Source organism: Orcinus orca, chromosome 11 (assembly GCF_937001465.1).
Source record: "Orcinus orca chromosome 11, mOrcOrc1.1, whole genome shotgun sequence".
Lineage (NCBI taxonomy): Eukaryota > Metazoa > Chordata > Mammalia > Artiodactyla > Delphinidae > Orcinus > Orcinus orca.
In genome coordinates, this window is record NC_064569.1 from 57,580,615 (window position 1) to 57,595,546 (window position 14,932).

The window sequence follows — 14,932 nt, forward strand, 5'->3', positions numbered from 1 at the left end:
ATATTTATCTGAATATTGAAAATATTTTGAACACCCAAGACTTCTTCAGGGAAGCTAAAACAGGAAAACAGTTTAGGAACAAATGTATGAGAACTTTTTTTCAATTGAAGCAACTTCTTAATTTTTTCACTCCACTTTTTTTGAGTTAACTTTTAAAATTATTCTATTCTGTACATTTTAGCTAAAATATAACTGAAAATGTCAGGCAACCTAAGCAGAGGTTCTAAATTGGAGTCCATGAGACTTTAGTGGGAGAGAGATAAGGAGTCCTTTGGCATCCCCACTCCTTGAAGTTAAATACAAAGCTGTATGTGTTTTTCCTTTATGTGTATATATGGAAAAGGAGGGGCGACTCAAAAGAGGCTAAGACTCAAGAAGGTTAAGGCCCGCTTATCTAGTAACTTTCCCTTATAGGTGAATTGTAATTACATTTTTAAAATCCAATAAATTATTTAATTCTTAAACATAAAAAAAAACCCCAGTGGATCCTACCTAGTAGTTTAACCTTATATAGACTATTATAAATCTCTAATTAAACTACCAACACATATTTCAGTACTTCAGTTTAACCAAGCCAGGATACAGTTACTCTTTCCTTTTTTGGGAAATATATGTAACAAATGAGCTTAAAAATTATCATGAGTCTTTTTTACTCCAAGTCACTTAAACATATCAAATTCTACTGCTTGGTACTGAAGACCTACAGCCATGCTATCCAAAAATGGGACCAACAAGCCATGTATGGCTATTTAAATTTAGCTAAAATTGAATAACAACTTTATTTCCTCAGCCACACTAGTCACATTCCAAGTGCTTAATAGCCACATGTAGCTAATAGCTACCATATTGGAGACTGCAGGTATAGAACATTTCCATTATTGTAGAAAATTCTATTGGACAGTGCTGATCCAGAGCTTAAGTAAAATAAAGCTATCATTACTGTTCCACTGAGACTTAAAAGTCTTTGATTATCTTTTGCTACTAACCCTTCTGGAATGAAAGAGACCACTGATTCTGTCATTCAACTATATGCTACTTAAAGCAGCTACTTGATCAGCAAGAGCACTGAGCCTCATTCAAACTCCTTGTTCTGACGCCTAAGTCCTATGTAACTTTAGGCAAGTCACTTAATCTATGCACATGAATCTTAGTTCATCTGTAAAAGAGATGTCAACCTACCTTACAGAGTTATTCAAAACCATACACATATAAATGCACGCACGTGTATGTGCACATGCGTGTGTATCTATTATATTATCATCCTTAAATTCAGGACCCTCTCTTTCCTAAAGCTTCTAGGCTCTTTGCATCATTTCAGTTTACCCATAAAAAGCATAAAAAACTGAAATCTTAATAGAAGAAACTGCAGATATTTCAGATCTCTAATTCAACAAACAAAAGGCTTGGGCCAGTGAATACCTATTACACGTCGAACACAGTGCTTGATGCTCTTGTACTTTATCCTGCTGAACCTCACAACAACCCAGAGAACAGATGACATTAAACTCATTTTGTAGAAAAGAAAACAGAGGCAAGCAAAGGCTAAACAGCATACACAAGGATCACTCAGCTAATAAGAGGAGCTAGAATTGGATACCAGGTCAAGGTTTGTCTAACTCCAAAGCTTTCTCACACAGCATAATCCCCCAAAATTAGGAAAAGAAAATCTGTGGAGGAAAATGAGAAGTTTCAAAATCCAAAAAAGCAGGGCTTCCCTGGTGGCGCAGTGGTTGAGAGTCTGCCTGCCGATGCAGGGGACACGGGTTCGTGCCCTGGTCCGGGAAGATCCCACATGCCGCGGAGCGCCTGGGCCCGTGAGCCATGGCCGCTGAGCCTGCGTCCGGAGCCTGTGCTCTGCAACACGAGGGGCCACAACAGTGAAAGGCCCGCATACCACCAAAAAAAAAAAACCCAAAAAAGCAAAAACATTATCTATAGATACATATAACATTTCAATTAAATTAAATGTAATCTAATTGAACCCAGTGGAGATACTCCAAGATGTCTCTCCAGATTTTCTTATCTTTAAGGCTTATATCCAAATGAAGGTATAGCAATGCTGAAAAACAAAAAATGAGTGAAAAACAAGACAGAATTTCCCTTTCAAAAGAACAGAGTAAAGTAGTGCAAGAATCAGTCTTACAGAGATATCCAATCTCACAAAGCAGTATCTTACCTTTTCAGATAGAATATCTGAGGCACTAATTCTTCTCGTTAAATTTTGTTCCTTATCTTCTAATCCTTTAAAATAAAACAGCATATTCTGAATGCTTTAAAAGGTTGCCACAATCAATTTAAAATGCTACATGATATTTACTAGTATTTATTTTAAACGGTCTCATTAAAGGGTCTCATTTTCTCAATCTCTCAACCAAAAGGAAAGAATGTTGTTAGAGAGAATGAAAATCTGAACAAACTTTCCACATCAGCCTCATTTCTGAAAGTTATAATGCAAAAACAATTCAAAATATTAAATTATAAATTAAAACTGCACTATGGTAAGAATGACTTCTGAACTAAAAATAATTATTTCAAATAAGAACAGAATTTACACAGCAGACAGACAAGAAACAAAGCTTCATTACTGAATAGATAATACACAGAAAAGAATATGTGACGATTAATTCAGACCTCAAAAGTTGAAATGAATTCAACATTTAGAGATTGTATTGGATTTATTCATTAAAGAAATGTCTTTGGGACTTGGCCAAAAAGTAGAAAAAAAAAGAAATGTTCTCTATTTATGCAGAAAAGCATCAACAGAAGTAGGTTAAGTATCAACCAAATTAAGTCCTTCCACACATTTTCCAGAATTCTAGCCTTGGGCTCAGATTTCTGATTAAGCTATTACAAAATCTTATTTATATATTATCTAATCTATGACAGCTCTACAAATTACACAGTAAAGTTACAGTACATATATAATAGTACTGAGAGAGGCACTTTCATAGCTAAAACAGATTAAGTTAAAAACTAAGAAAATCTTTTCTTAAGATGACACAAATAAATTTGCAAAGCTAGGATTCAACTAAGTCTAAACTCCAAGCCTAGTTTTTTTTTCCATAATACCACTACCAGTATTCCAAATATCCTAATTTGATTGCTCAAGACCTACTGATAAAAGAATAGGCAACTTATTCAATACATAGAAAAATTATTATATCAAGTACCTAGAAAAAGTAAATGGAAGGCAATCACCAAACTTTGAGTTAGGTCAGTTCTGCCATAAGGCTTGTTTTGGAAATATGAATTTGTTGCAACATGATTGATATATTAGAAAATAATCTGAGGACAACACAAATTTCACATTTGCTTACGTACAATTTGCGTCCAAGAAACACTAAGAGAATGCAGAAAGCTGCACCCAGGTGATCCATGTAGGAATATACAAATCCCACGCATGGTGATCAATTTACCAGCTACTTCAGTTCACTGTATATGCACACCCATCCCCATCTGGTGTTTCAACTTACTGTCCAATTTCAAATAAACTTCCTTGCTCTACTTCACAGTAACTCATAAGCTGCAGATCTACTTCCACAAGCACATTTTAGGTCTTTTCCAAGGTAAAGTGACATATTTATTGTAGTATTTCAAGCATTTTTACCCATTTAATGTGTAAACCTGCATTACCGTTTTTATTAGATTCCAATCTTTTTTCATGTGCCACTGACAAGGTTTTTGAGTGTTGTTTTCCCTAACACCATTTGCCCCTAGCCCTGTGCCTTTTATTGTGCAATTCTGCAGTGTAGTGATTTCCAGGAATGCATGTCACCTTATAACAAAACTGACCATACTTCAAAGAATAAGAGAATAGTAATAACTATTAGACAAAAATGAACAAGGAAAAAAAATAAAGACAGACTTTCCACAATAAATGTACAAAGAACTTTTCTCCTATACTATGAGTCATTAGTCATGAGAGTTTATTAGTTGATGAGGCTCTCTTTCATCTATAAAAGATGGCAGCACCTCCCTTTAAGGGAGCATAGAGGCAACTATGCACTAAGCTGGCAGCTACCTAATGAGCACAATGTCACCTGAAAAACAAGCACAAACCGTAAATTTCAGACCATAAATCTAACTTTACACAAAGATTAATAAAAGCAGGTTATGATTTAATTGACCAAACATGTAGTTTGGTCCTTCTGTCGTACCACTATCATGGATCTCTATAAAAATATTTCTATTTCAATTCTTACTCAATACTTCCGAAATGAAAATTGGTCTTGTGCAGTCATGCAGTATTTTTAAAATTATTACCTGAAATTCTAAACTGAGCTAGAGACAGTCAGGATATAGGTGGTAGCTAAAACCATAATAACTGAGAACACCCAAGGAGAAGAGAACGGTGAGGACATCAACAGTTAAGAAGTTACATAGGAAAAGTATTTTTTTTAAAAAAAGGAAAATCAGAAAGTTGCAAGAAACTACTGATGTGTACAGTAGCATAGAAATCCCCAAATTTCAGGATTAGTGAGAAAAACATCACTGAATATAACAGATGTGTCTACTCCCTACAGGATACTCTCAACATAGCAGCAGTGATCCTTTGAGAATTTAAAACAAATTATGCCAATCCTTTGCTCAAAACCCTGCAACAGCTCCTATTTCACTCAGAATAAAAACCATCTTACAAAATACATGATCTGTCCCAACTCGTTATCTCTGACCTCTTCTCTCCCACTACTCATTCCCCATCACTCTCTCTTCTTTAGTGGCACTGGTTTCCCTGTTATTCCACAAATATGCCAGTACCCTTCTGCCTAAGGGTCATTACTCTAGTTCAGTGATTCTCAAACTTTATCAAGTATCAGAATCAACAAGAGGGCTTCTTAAATACAGATTGCTGGGCCCCATTTCCAGAGTTTCCAATTTAGTAGATCTGGGGTAGGGCCTAAGAATTTGCATTTCTATCAAGTTCCCAGGTAAAGAAGGTCCAAGGACCACAGTTAGAAAATCAATGCTCTAGCTATTTATTCTCTTTGCCTAGAAACCTATTTCCCCCATTTGGCTATTCCCCCACCATCTTCAAAGCCTTTGTTTAAATCTCACCTTCAAATTCAGGCCTCTCCTGATCACCCATTAATACTGCAGCCTATACCCACTATCTCCATCCTAACTTACTTACTGCTATGCTTTTTCTCTCTCTACAACTGTTATTTACTCATCATATTTACAGTCTCCTCTTCTTAAAATGCAAGCCCATGAAGGCATAAATGACTGTCTATTTTCCACTGATGTACTTCCAAGAGGCTGGAATAAAGTGCTCAACTAAATTTTGAATAAATGGAAGAATGAAATAAAAAAGGAATGAAAATGAAAAATGAATTTTGCAATTAGGTCAAAGTAACTGTGCCATGAGTAGTTTCAGTATTCTGGTAGGGTCAGAAAAGCAAACTACATTGAGTTAAGAAGGAATGACAGGTGAAATGAAAGGAGTCAGCGTAGATTAGCCTTTCCGGAAGTCTAGTTGAAAAGACAGAAGTTGGGCTTCCCTGGTGGCAGAGTGGTTAAGAATCCCCTGCCAATGCAGGGGACACGGGTTCAATCCCTGGTCTGGGAAGATCCCACATGCCACAGAGCAACTAAGCCCGTGTGCCACAACTACTGAGCCTGCGCTCTAGAGCCCACAAGCCACAACTACTGAGCCCGCATGCTGCAACTACTTAAGCCCGCGCGCCTAGAGCCTGTGTCCTGCAACAAGAGAAGCCACCGCAAGGAGAAGCCCGCGCACTGCAATGAAGAGTAGCCCCCTCTCACCAACTAGAGAAAGCCTGCGCACAGCAACGAAGACCCAACGCAGCCAAAAATAAATAAATAAATTTTTAAAAATGTTTTATTAAAAAGAAAAAGATTGATAGCTGACTTTTCAAAATCAACAATGGAAGCCAGAAAATATCTTCAATATACTGAGAATATAATTAACTAATCTAGAATTCTAAACCTAAGAAAATTGTCTTTAAAATAGGATAAACAGAAATAAGGTTTTCATATAGCAGACACAAACTAAAGGAAATTCTTAAAAATGTATTTTAAGCATAAGTGATTCTAGACACAGAAGGAAGAGTGAGCCAAGAAAGTGTTAAATACATGGGCAAAGGTAGGCAAATACTGGTCCTTGTATATCAGGGAAAGGGTAAATAACTTGATTAACTTTAAACACTGATAAGAATTCATGTTACAATTCCTAAAGGAATCAATGAGACCAAAAACTTTGTATCTAACTTCCAAACGAGTAAAAGAAAAAAAAAAAGTTGTATTAAAAAAAAAAGTCAAAAGAGGCAAGACAGAAAAAAAAGAAAAGGAAATAAATACAAATATCAGTAATCATGAAAAAATGTGAACTATATGTTCTTGTTAAAAGACAAAGATCGTCAGGTTAAACTACAAATGAAATCCAGCTCCATACAATGTACAAGTAACATTTGGGACATGAAGATACAGAAAGACTGAAAGGATGGAAAGTGATATACAAAGCATATATACTTAACAAGAGAAAGATGGTGTGTTTATTAACATGAGACAAAATAGTCTTTTAGGCAAAAACATTACTAGAGATAGAGATCACTACATAATAATGAGAATAATAAGTCAATTCCCCAGCCTCAAAGTATTTAAAGCAAAAACTGAAAACTAGAAATCCACTACCATACTGGCAGATTTTAGCAAGCCTCTCAGCAATTGACAGATCAAGCAGATCAAAAAATGTTCATATCTTAGAAGGAAGATGTGAACATAAAAGCTTGATCTAGGGGCTTCCCTGGCGGTGCAGTGGTTGAGAGTCCACCTGCCAATGCAGGGGACACAGGTTCGTGCCCTGGTCCGGGAAGATCCCACATGCCGCGGAACGGCTGGGCCCATGAGCCATGGCCGCTGAGCCTGCGAGTCCGTAGCCTGTGCTCCGCAATGGGAGAGGCCACAACAGTGAGAGGCCCACATACCTCAAAAAAAAAAAAAAAAAAAGCTTGATCTAACAATCCAAACATTCCTTTCAAACACACAACAGTTACAAAAATCAATCACATACTAGACAATAAAGCAAGTCTCTACAAATATTTCAAAAGATTGCTACTATATAGATCTCATTCTCTGACAATGTGATTGACTTAGAATTCAATGACAAAATATACACCTAAAAAACCTACGTGTTTTGGAACACACTTCTAAACAGCCTATAGGCCAAAGAATAACAAAAATTAGAAAACACTTAGAACTGAATGAAAAAAATTTACAAATGACAAACTGAGATGCAGCTAAAGTAGAAGTTTCATAGCCCCAAATGATGTTAATAGTAGAGAGGCTAAAAATTAATGAGTTTTAAAAGCTGTGGACTTATTTCTGGGGAAATTTTTAAAAGATGATGGGAGACACAATTAATAACTGCTGTGGATAATAAAAATGTAAGATTCTTCAGAATAACTTAGTATAAACTGTACAACTTACAGGAAACGAGCACATTACAAGAAAAATAGTTTACCTAAACTGCCTTAACCAGAAATAGAAAACATAAACAGTCAGTAGTTTAAAACCTTCCCAGAAAAAAAGCCATCCTGGCCCAGATAATTTTATCAGCAAGATCTACCAAATATCCCAGGAATGATTTCAACCTTAAAACTATCCCAGAGAACAAAGAGGAAACCACTCCCCAACTCATTCTGAGCATCATAACCTTATACTAAAACTTGTAAGGAAAAAGAAGGAACAAAACTACAGACTATGAACCTACGTGAAAAATCCTAAACAAAACATTAGCAAACCTTTATCTATGAAGGTTTTGTAACTGCCCCAAACTGGAAGAACCAAATGTCCCTGAAGTGGGAAATGGATAAACAAACTGTAGCATAGCCATATGGGGCATTCAGCAATAAAACAGAAATGAACTACTGACATAAGCAACCACATGGATCAATCTCAAATACACTATGCTAAGGGAAAGCAGCTAGGGTTAAAAGGCAATGTTCTACAAGACTCCATTTATATGACATTCTGGAAAAGGCAAAAGTATAGGGTCAGAAAACAGACCAGAGGTTACCAAGTAGGGTTGGTGGCATGAGGGAATAGGTGGGAGTTAATGAAACTGTTCTATGATAGTGATGGCTGGCAATGGTTACCCAACTGCTTGCATTTGTCAAAACTCAAAGAACTATACAGTTAAATGGGTAAATTTTTACTGTATATAAATCATACATTCATAAAAAAGAGGAAAAGAAAAAATTAATAAACCAAATCCATGATGTATAAAAATGATATATCATGAACTAACTGGATTTATCCCAATCATACAAGGGTGGTTTAACACTACAAAAATCAATTAATATAATCCATTACACTAATAAATTAAAGGAGAAAAATTAGATGCTCTTCTCCATAAATGAAGAAAAAAGATTTGATAAACTTCAAAATCCATTCATGCTGAAAATTTCAAACAAGGAATGGGGGCTGGGGTGGGGGTGAACACTTCCTTTACCCAATAAAGGACTCCTACAATAAACTTAGCCAACATCATATCTAAAAGTAAATGGCAAAAGTATCCCCTGTAAGTTAGCGAACAAAGGTGCCCACTACCACTTATGTTAAAAACTGTATTATTAGTCCTGATCAGCACTTAAGGCCAAAAGTGGTGAAAGATCAGAATGAAACAAAACTTGTCATCACCCAACAATACGACTATCTACTATCTGCAAAAAGAATTCACAGATAAAACACCAGAATCATTTCAATGAAGTACACTACCAAAATAACTAGTTACCCCTTTAGAGGAAGAAGCATATCATCACTAATTGAAATTTTAAATTCCATTACCTTGACTAGATTCAGTAGTGTCAGATTTCAGGGAAAGCTGTTTTGTTCCATCTTTAACTTTTTTCAACCGGTTCTTATCTCCTGGTAAAGTCAATTTTTGCCTGAGTGGTTTTAATTCAAATGCCTGAAACGTTTTGACCTGTGTTTTCTCCTCAGGAGCTACTTCTTTACTTGAGTCCTTTATAATACTGACATTATCAGTGCTTGTTTGGTCCTCAAAGTTCAGTGTTTTAGGATCTTCTTGCACATTCTCCTCTTTGCTACTCAAAGCTAGTTTTTCATCCTTATTGATGCACTCTAGTTCCAACTGTATTTGCTTATACTTCAAAAGTAAATCTTCAAAAGTTTCTTCCCCACAGTTTTCACTTTTTGATGAATAATTCTGTTTTCTTGATGGAGATCTTCCAAAACTTTTAGCTGAACAGCATATTAAGGAAACCAGTTTCCAAAAATTTTCCAGTTAATTTAACAAAAACACATTAGACTATAGATGAATTGTCTCCCTTTTTCATGTTTTTCAAGGAAGATGAACTGATATTTTAAAATTACTAAATGCCATTTAACACATGTGCTGCTAATGCCCACTTTCATTATGTGCCCATACTTTAAAATTAACAAGTATGCATATAAATAGTCCACTTACAAAATCACTCGTGTCACTTATTACCTGTTGTATCCACAGGTATTACACCTAGTTAGGTTATAGCATCCTTCCTTCTGCAGGTTATCAGGAAAGCCCATAATGAGCTGGATGTTAGAGATTCCTTTCTGAAGGAAGAGGGGAGAAACTGAATGGTTTGTCACAGATGTGGATAATTTACACTTCAGATAATCAGAAGAAAACGTTTCTTCTTTTTAATTAGTTTCTTGTCATGTCTCAAATTTTTAAAAAGAGATAAAAAATTAACACTGACAATAGTTAAGACTAAGTTATGAATAAGAAACACTGTATTAAAAACCTAACAGATAACAAGTACAGAGCTCATCAAGTATACTAACATCCAACATATATATAACTAAGACAATGAACGCAGTTAAATAATAAAAAAAAAACCTTAAGTTGTATTCAAAATGTATCTTCTAATTTTCCCCTGAAGAAAAGGATATCTAAAACCAATTACTTTTGTTTTTTTTTCTTCTCTAACATAGTGATACATAAAACTTAACTTCTTGGTTGGAAATGGCTACAAGGTTCCAAACTACAATTTTTATTCAAATTAATTCATAAATATGAGAACTGTTCCACCTCACTTCTCCAGCCTAGAAATTAACAAAAGACAAGTAGTGGTTTTAATATGTCATTTATAGATCATTACATTCGCTACAATATAACATTACAGTTCCCTAAATAGTTTCTTCTCTGTGTAACAACTTAACGGAAAAGCAATCTACAAAGATTTTTTTTTTTTTTTTGCGGTACGCAGGCCTCTCACTGTCGTGGCCTCTCCCGCCGCGGAGCACAGGCTCCGAACGCGCAGGCTCCGCGGCCACGGCTCACGGGCCCAGCCGCTCCGCGGCATGTTGGATTCTCCCGGACCGGGGCACGATCCCGCGTCCCCTGCATCGGCAGGCGGACTCCCAACCACTGTGCCACCAGGGAAGCCCCCAAAATTTTTAAACTTCCCTAATGACCAATTTAAGAATGGGAATTACCACCAAATATTTTAGAAACTAAATGAGCACTACACCTGAAAATCTTTAACAGTTCTGCAGCAAAACTGTTCCAGTAAATCTGTTTTTCTGATCTCTTCAGAGCTCAGTTTCTTGAAACAATACTAGTTTCTCATTACCTGTCTTACTCCTCCACCAAATGGAATCTGGCTTCTGCTGGCTGAGTTTATCCACCCTGACTTCTCTGCAGCACTAAACACTGTAAACTACTTCTCTCTTAGCTTCCATAACTCTACTTTCCCTTTGTTTCCTTATTTTTTTTTTGCCTGTAAGTTTTCATGACTCCTTTCTCTTCCAACTACTGCAAAAATGGTGCTCGCCAGTGAGCTCTACTTAGTCTCTCTCTGTCAATTTTGAGCGTTCTAATGCACTCCCATAGTTTTGGCTGGTGATAGCCATTTAGGGTTCTATCTCCCACAAGCCATTCTCCATCCTATTGGTAGACTAATCTTTCTAGAACACAAATCTGATCAGATCTCATCCCTTGTTTTAATCTAAGAATAGAGTCCAAAATCCTTAAAATGGCATATAATGCTTTCATGATTCCTTTCCAATCTCACCTCTTCCATGTTTATCACAATTTATGCATAGCTTTGTGTCTAGGTTCTTCTGTTCTTCAAATTGACCCCAATTCAAATATCACCCACTATGTGAAGTCGGGCAATTACTTGCTCCCCCACCCCACCATTACATACTCTCTGTACATAAACTATGTAATTATCTACATTTACATCTCACTTTTCCAATGTAGCTACAGTAACTTAAAAAAAAAAAAATGACTAGAGTCCTTGGAAACATTCACAAAGGGAAAAGATTCAATACGCTAACAAAAAAATAAAATAACTAAAGGACAGAAAAATGAGAAGCAACTGAGCTATGACTAATTAATCTCCTTCAAGGCTAAATGAAATCTCCTACTTCTGTCTATGCAGAACAGCTACGATGATACCAGCACTTAAAAGATTTGAAATTGGTAAGATGCAATTTCTAACTGAAACCTGGTTTAAAAAAAGAACTGCCATTCAACCTTTACAATTGCAGGTGAAAATGGAATGACTTTCTACTGATGAGACACTGGACTCATTATGTTAGCTCTGATCAGATTTGAAAGTTTAAATCAGCAGCCATCCAAAGGAGATATATGCTAAGATTGATTGACAAAGTGTCTCTCACTAAGGAAAATTAAAAATGAATGAGAATGAAAATAACTACTGCAATAGAATCTATTTGGTGTATTAGATTCTGATAGAATCTAATATCTAAATAGAATATGGATCTAAGTAAAATAGAATCTAAATAGAATCTAAATAGAATAATGGTTATTCTGTTTCTTTAAAGCTGCATCCAGCATACCTTAATTATTACAGAAAAAAAAAGTTTTAAAAAACAAAAACCCACCTGCATTCATGCTACCTCACTTCTAGATTATGGAAGTGAGTCACAGAATAATCCTTCTTTCTTAATGCAATATTTGTAAAATGTCATTATTACAATCATACAGTGGAAATATGAATTAAACTTAGTACAATCATGGTATTAAAGGAATTTGAATTAACAAAATTTTGTATTACAAATTTTGTTTGCTCACATTACACAACAGTGGCTGGGAGCTATGTTTTCCTTCACAAATTCTTATAAAGAATACCACCTCTAGGATGGATTAGTGATACTTCACAAGGAAAACAATGAGCAGAAGATCAAAACAATCATCCTTAAGTGCAGCATCTGTGAAAAGAAAAACAGCAAGAGAGCTCATTTCTGATAAGTTACTACAGAGATCAAACTGGATATTTTCCCATACTTGTTTCACAACATCATGTGCCTGTTCATTAAAAAGAACATATAAGATTAACAATTAATAAAGGTATGTGGTAGAGGTATTGAATGAATGGACAGAAAGAAGGCAAAGGCAGGAGGTAGGCAAGTCCACGTACCACTTCCTTCTCTAATATAAAATAAACTAAGAAAAAACTTTAAGCTCCCATAGTACTTTTTACATACCTGAATTTGAACCTTTTACACTGAACTATAATTATTTACATTTGCCTCTCCAACACAAATTAGAAGTTACATCTTCGTATTCTTAAAAAATTTACATATTTGTACTTAAATAGCCTTTCCATTTTTAGGCTCAGAATTGACAACTAACAAATCCCTGGTTAAAAAAATATCTTGGGCAGAGGTTTTCTAACTTTATTGAAAGAGCATTCCTCTTTTTAAAAGTTAAATACCTACATGATTTTTTTTCTGAAACAATCCTGGAGTGCTCCTAACCCACTTTTGATTGTAGAAGTTTTTTCAGAGCAGTAGCACCAGAAGCTCCTACTTCTTACCTAAACTTACATTTCTGGTCCCCTTCCGATCCCGACATCTGGGAAAGACAGCTTGGTCCTAAGTATTCCGTGAAAAAAATGTTGAGTGTCTCCCAAACAAATGTCTTTATATGTAAGTTTCATGTATAATGAATATATTAAAAAATCATTACACCATGGAAATTACAACCAGTAATAAATGTTCTAAGTAAACTATTTTTATGCAGTTATCATGGAATATGTCAAGACACAGTTCTACAAAAAATCTGAAAAAGTATATATTACATTACTACAATAAATTATAATATATATATAACTGAATCACTTTTCTGTACACTTGAAACACACGTTGTAAATTAACTATATTTCAATTAAAAAAAAGTTTTTTAAGACATAGTTCTACAAACACGTCTTAAAATGGCAAACCCTCAGATGAGTAAACTCAGGAATGTTTACGATAACTATGAAAAAGATTAGAGGGAACAAAAAACAGATTATTTTGCTATTTTCCTTCTTAACCTCTCCATAGATTCCACCTTCCCATAAACCCCATAGTTTCCAATATATTAAAATAAAAATGCTGTTAAGTTTCATTTTCTATCTAGCCCACATTTGTCAGCAGTAAGAGTTATAAAATGTCCAAAATGTGAACATAATAGAAAAGTTAAGAAGGTAAAGTTTCCCCCAAAGATATGTGAATTTCAAACCTCTGAATTTGAGTTGGCGAAGAAGATACCAGTTCTTTTTTTTTTTTTTAACTTTAAAAAAGCGGCAGTGTGTAAGAGTAAATCAAGAAAGCTAGAAACAGAATCACAAATAAAACCAGTAGGATTATGAACGATGAAACCTCACAATTTTCAATGTGACACTGCAATATGAAATAAGCAACAGTATTCCCCAAACTTTTTATGGCCAGTATCTTTTTTCTCCCTCTAACAATCTAAGGCAACTTCACGTAACAAAGTTCCTGTACTAGCAAAAACAAAAGCTAATGAGACTTGGGCTTCTGATGTAATACTGCAAATCTGATTTTACACTGTCTCAGATTCCACCAGTTTGGCCCCCATCCATAACACGTTCATGTTAAAAAGCAATACACCCAATAAAGCAATTTTAAGAAATAACGCTACAGTTTGACACATGGGTGGGGATTACCAAAGAACCGCCTACGTTAAGTATACTGACACAGTGAAAACAAGCGGTTCTGACGGTTCCGAAAAGTTACTCATCTCACAGATCTGAGAAGACGCTAAAGGGAACTTCAGTGACACACCCAGGGCAGACCGCCACGTTAAGGATACAACTCTTCCGAGGTGGAGAGGGCTCTCGCCAGCTCTGACTGCTGCCGAATCCGGATCCAGCTCCTCCTCCCAGAGGAGGTCTGCCCCCCGGCTTGCCTCCTCGCTCACCCCCTCCTCGCCCCCGACTCCAGCGACTCCCACCCCGGTAAGGCCTGCCTCGAAAACGGAAACGGTCCAAGGCGATGTGGCTCCGTTCCCAAAAGGACGGCCGGGGGCTGCTTTCGGACAGTGAGCTCGAAGGCATCCGCACGGAGGGCGGGTGAGACCGGAACGGCTCTTTGGGTCGGTAGCTGCTGTGTCCCCTGAGGTGGCCCCGCTCCGACGCGTGCCGCGAGCGTGAAAAATTCCTCAGCTGCTGCTGAGAAGAGGACGATGACGAGGAGGAGCCACCGCCTCCGCCGGATCCACCGCCCCGGGCCGGGTGAGGAGGCCTTCGCCGCGGGTACGGTAACAGCCCGCCGCCACTGCTGGTGCTGCTGCTCCGGCTCCGTACCTGGCTGTTATTATCGTCGTCGCTGATCTCCCCATCTTCAAGCTCCCCTTCTTCCTTGGGCGAGAGGCCACTGGAGGCCGGGGCCGGAGTATCTGCAGTCGCCATCCCGGGAGCAGCGCGTTCCACACAACCTTAGCGCTCTGTCCGGGGATCCGCCCGTCAGCTGCCTTCCTGCTCAGTTTCCTTCTTTCTCAACGGACCCGGTCGGTGCGGCCTTACCCTACTTGCTCACCTAGCGGGCTCTGCTCCCCAACTTCCCCGCACCCCAGCTCTTTCTCGCCGGACCGTCGCAACCCACTTCCCTGCCCTAGCGCCCCCTTGCTCCTCCGCGATCTGGGCTCTTCCGCCTC

At 37.2% G+C, this 14,932-nt stretch overlaps 1 protein-coding gene across 3 annotated transcripts in view; it reads right to left on the reverse strand.

Moving 5' to 3' along the window:
• ZFC3H1 (zinc finger C3H1-type containing) overlaps positions 1-14,925 on the reverse strand; it is a 49,920-nt gene extending 34,995 nt beyond the window's left edge. The window contains exons 1-3 of one of the 3 annotated variants that reach the window (XM_004281895.3): positions 14,090-14,925; positions 8,806-9,222; positions 2,177-2,241 (exon numbers count right to left, since the gene is read on the reverse strand). In XM_004281895.3, coding sequence (XP_004281943.1) covers positions 2,177-2,241; positions 8,806-9,222; positions 14,090-14,687 — 1,080 coding nt within the window. In that variant the 5' untranslated portion in view covers positions 14,688-14,925. The remainder of the gene's footprint in view (positions 1-2,176; positions 2,242-8,805; positions 9,223-14,089) is intronic. The other 2 variants (XM_033409543.2, XM_049694977.1) reach the window with 2 other exon arrangements.
• Between the last annotated feature and the right edge of the window lie 7 nt (positions 14,926-14,932).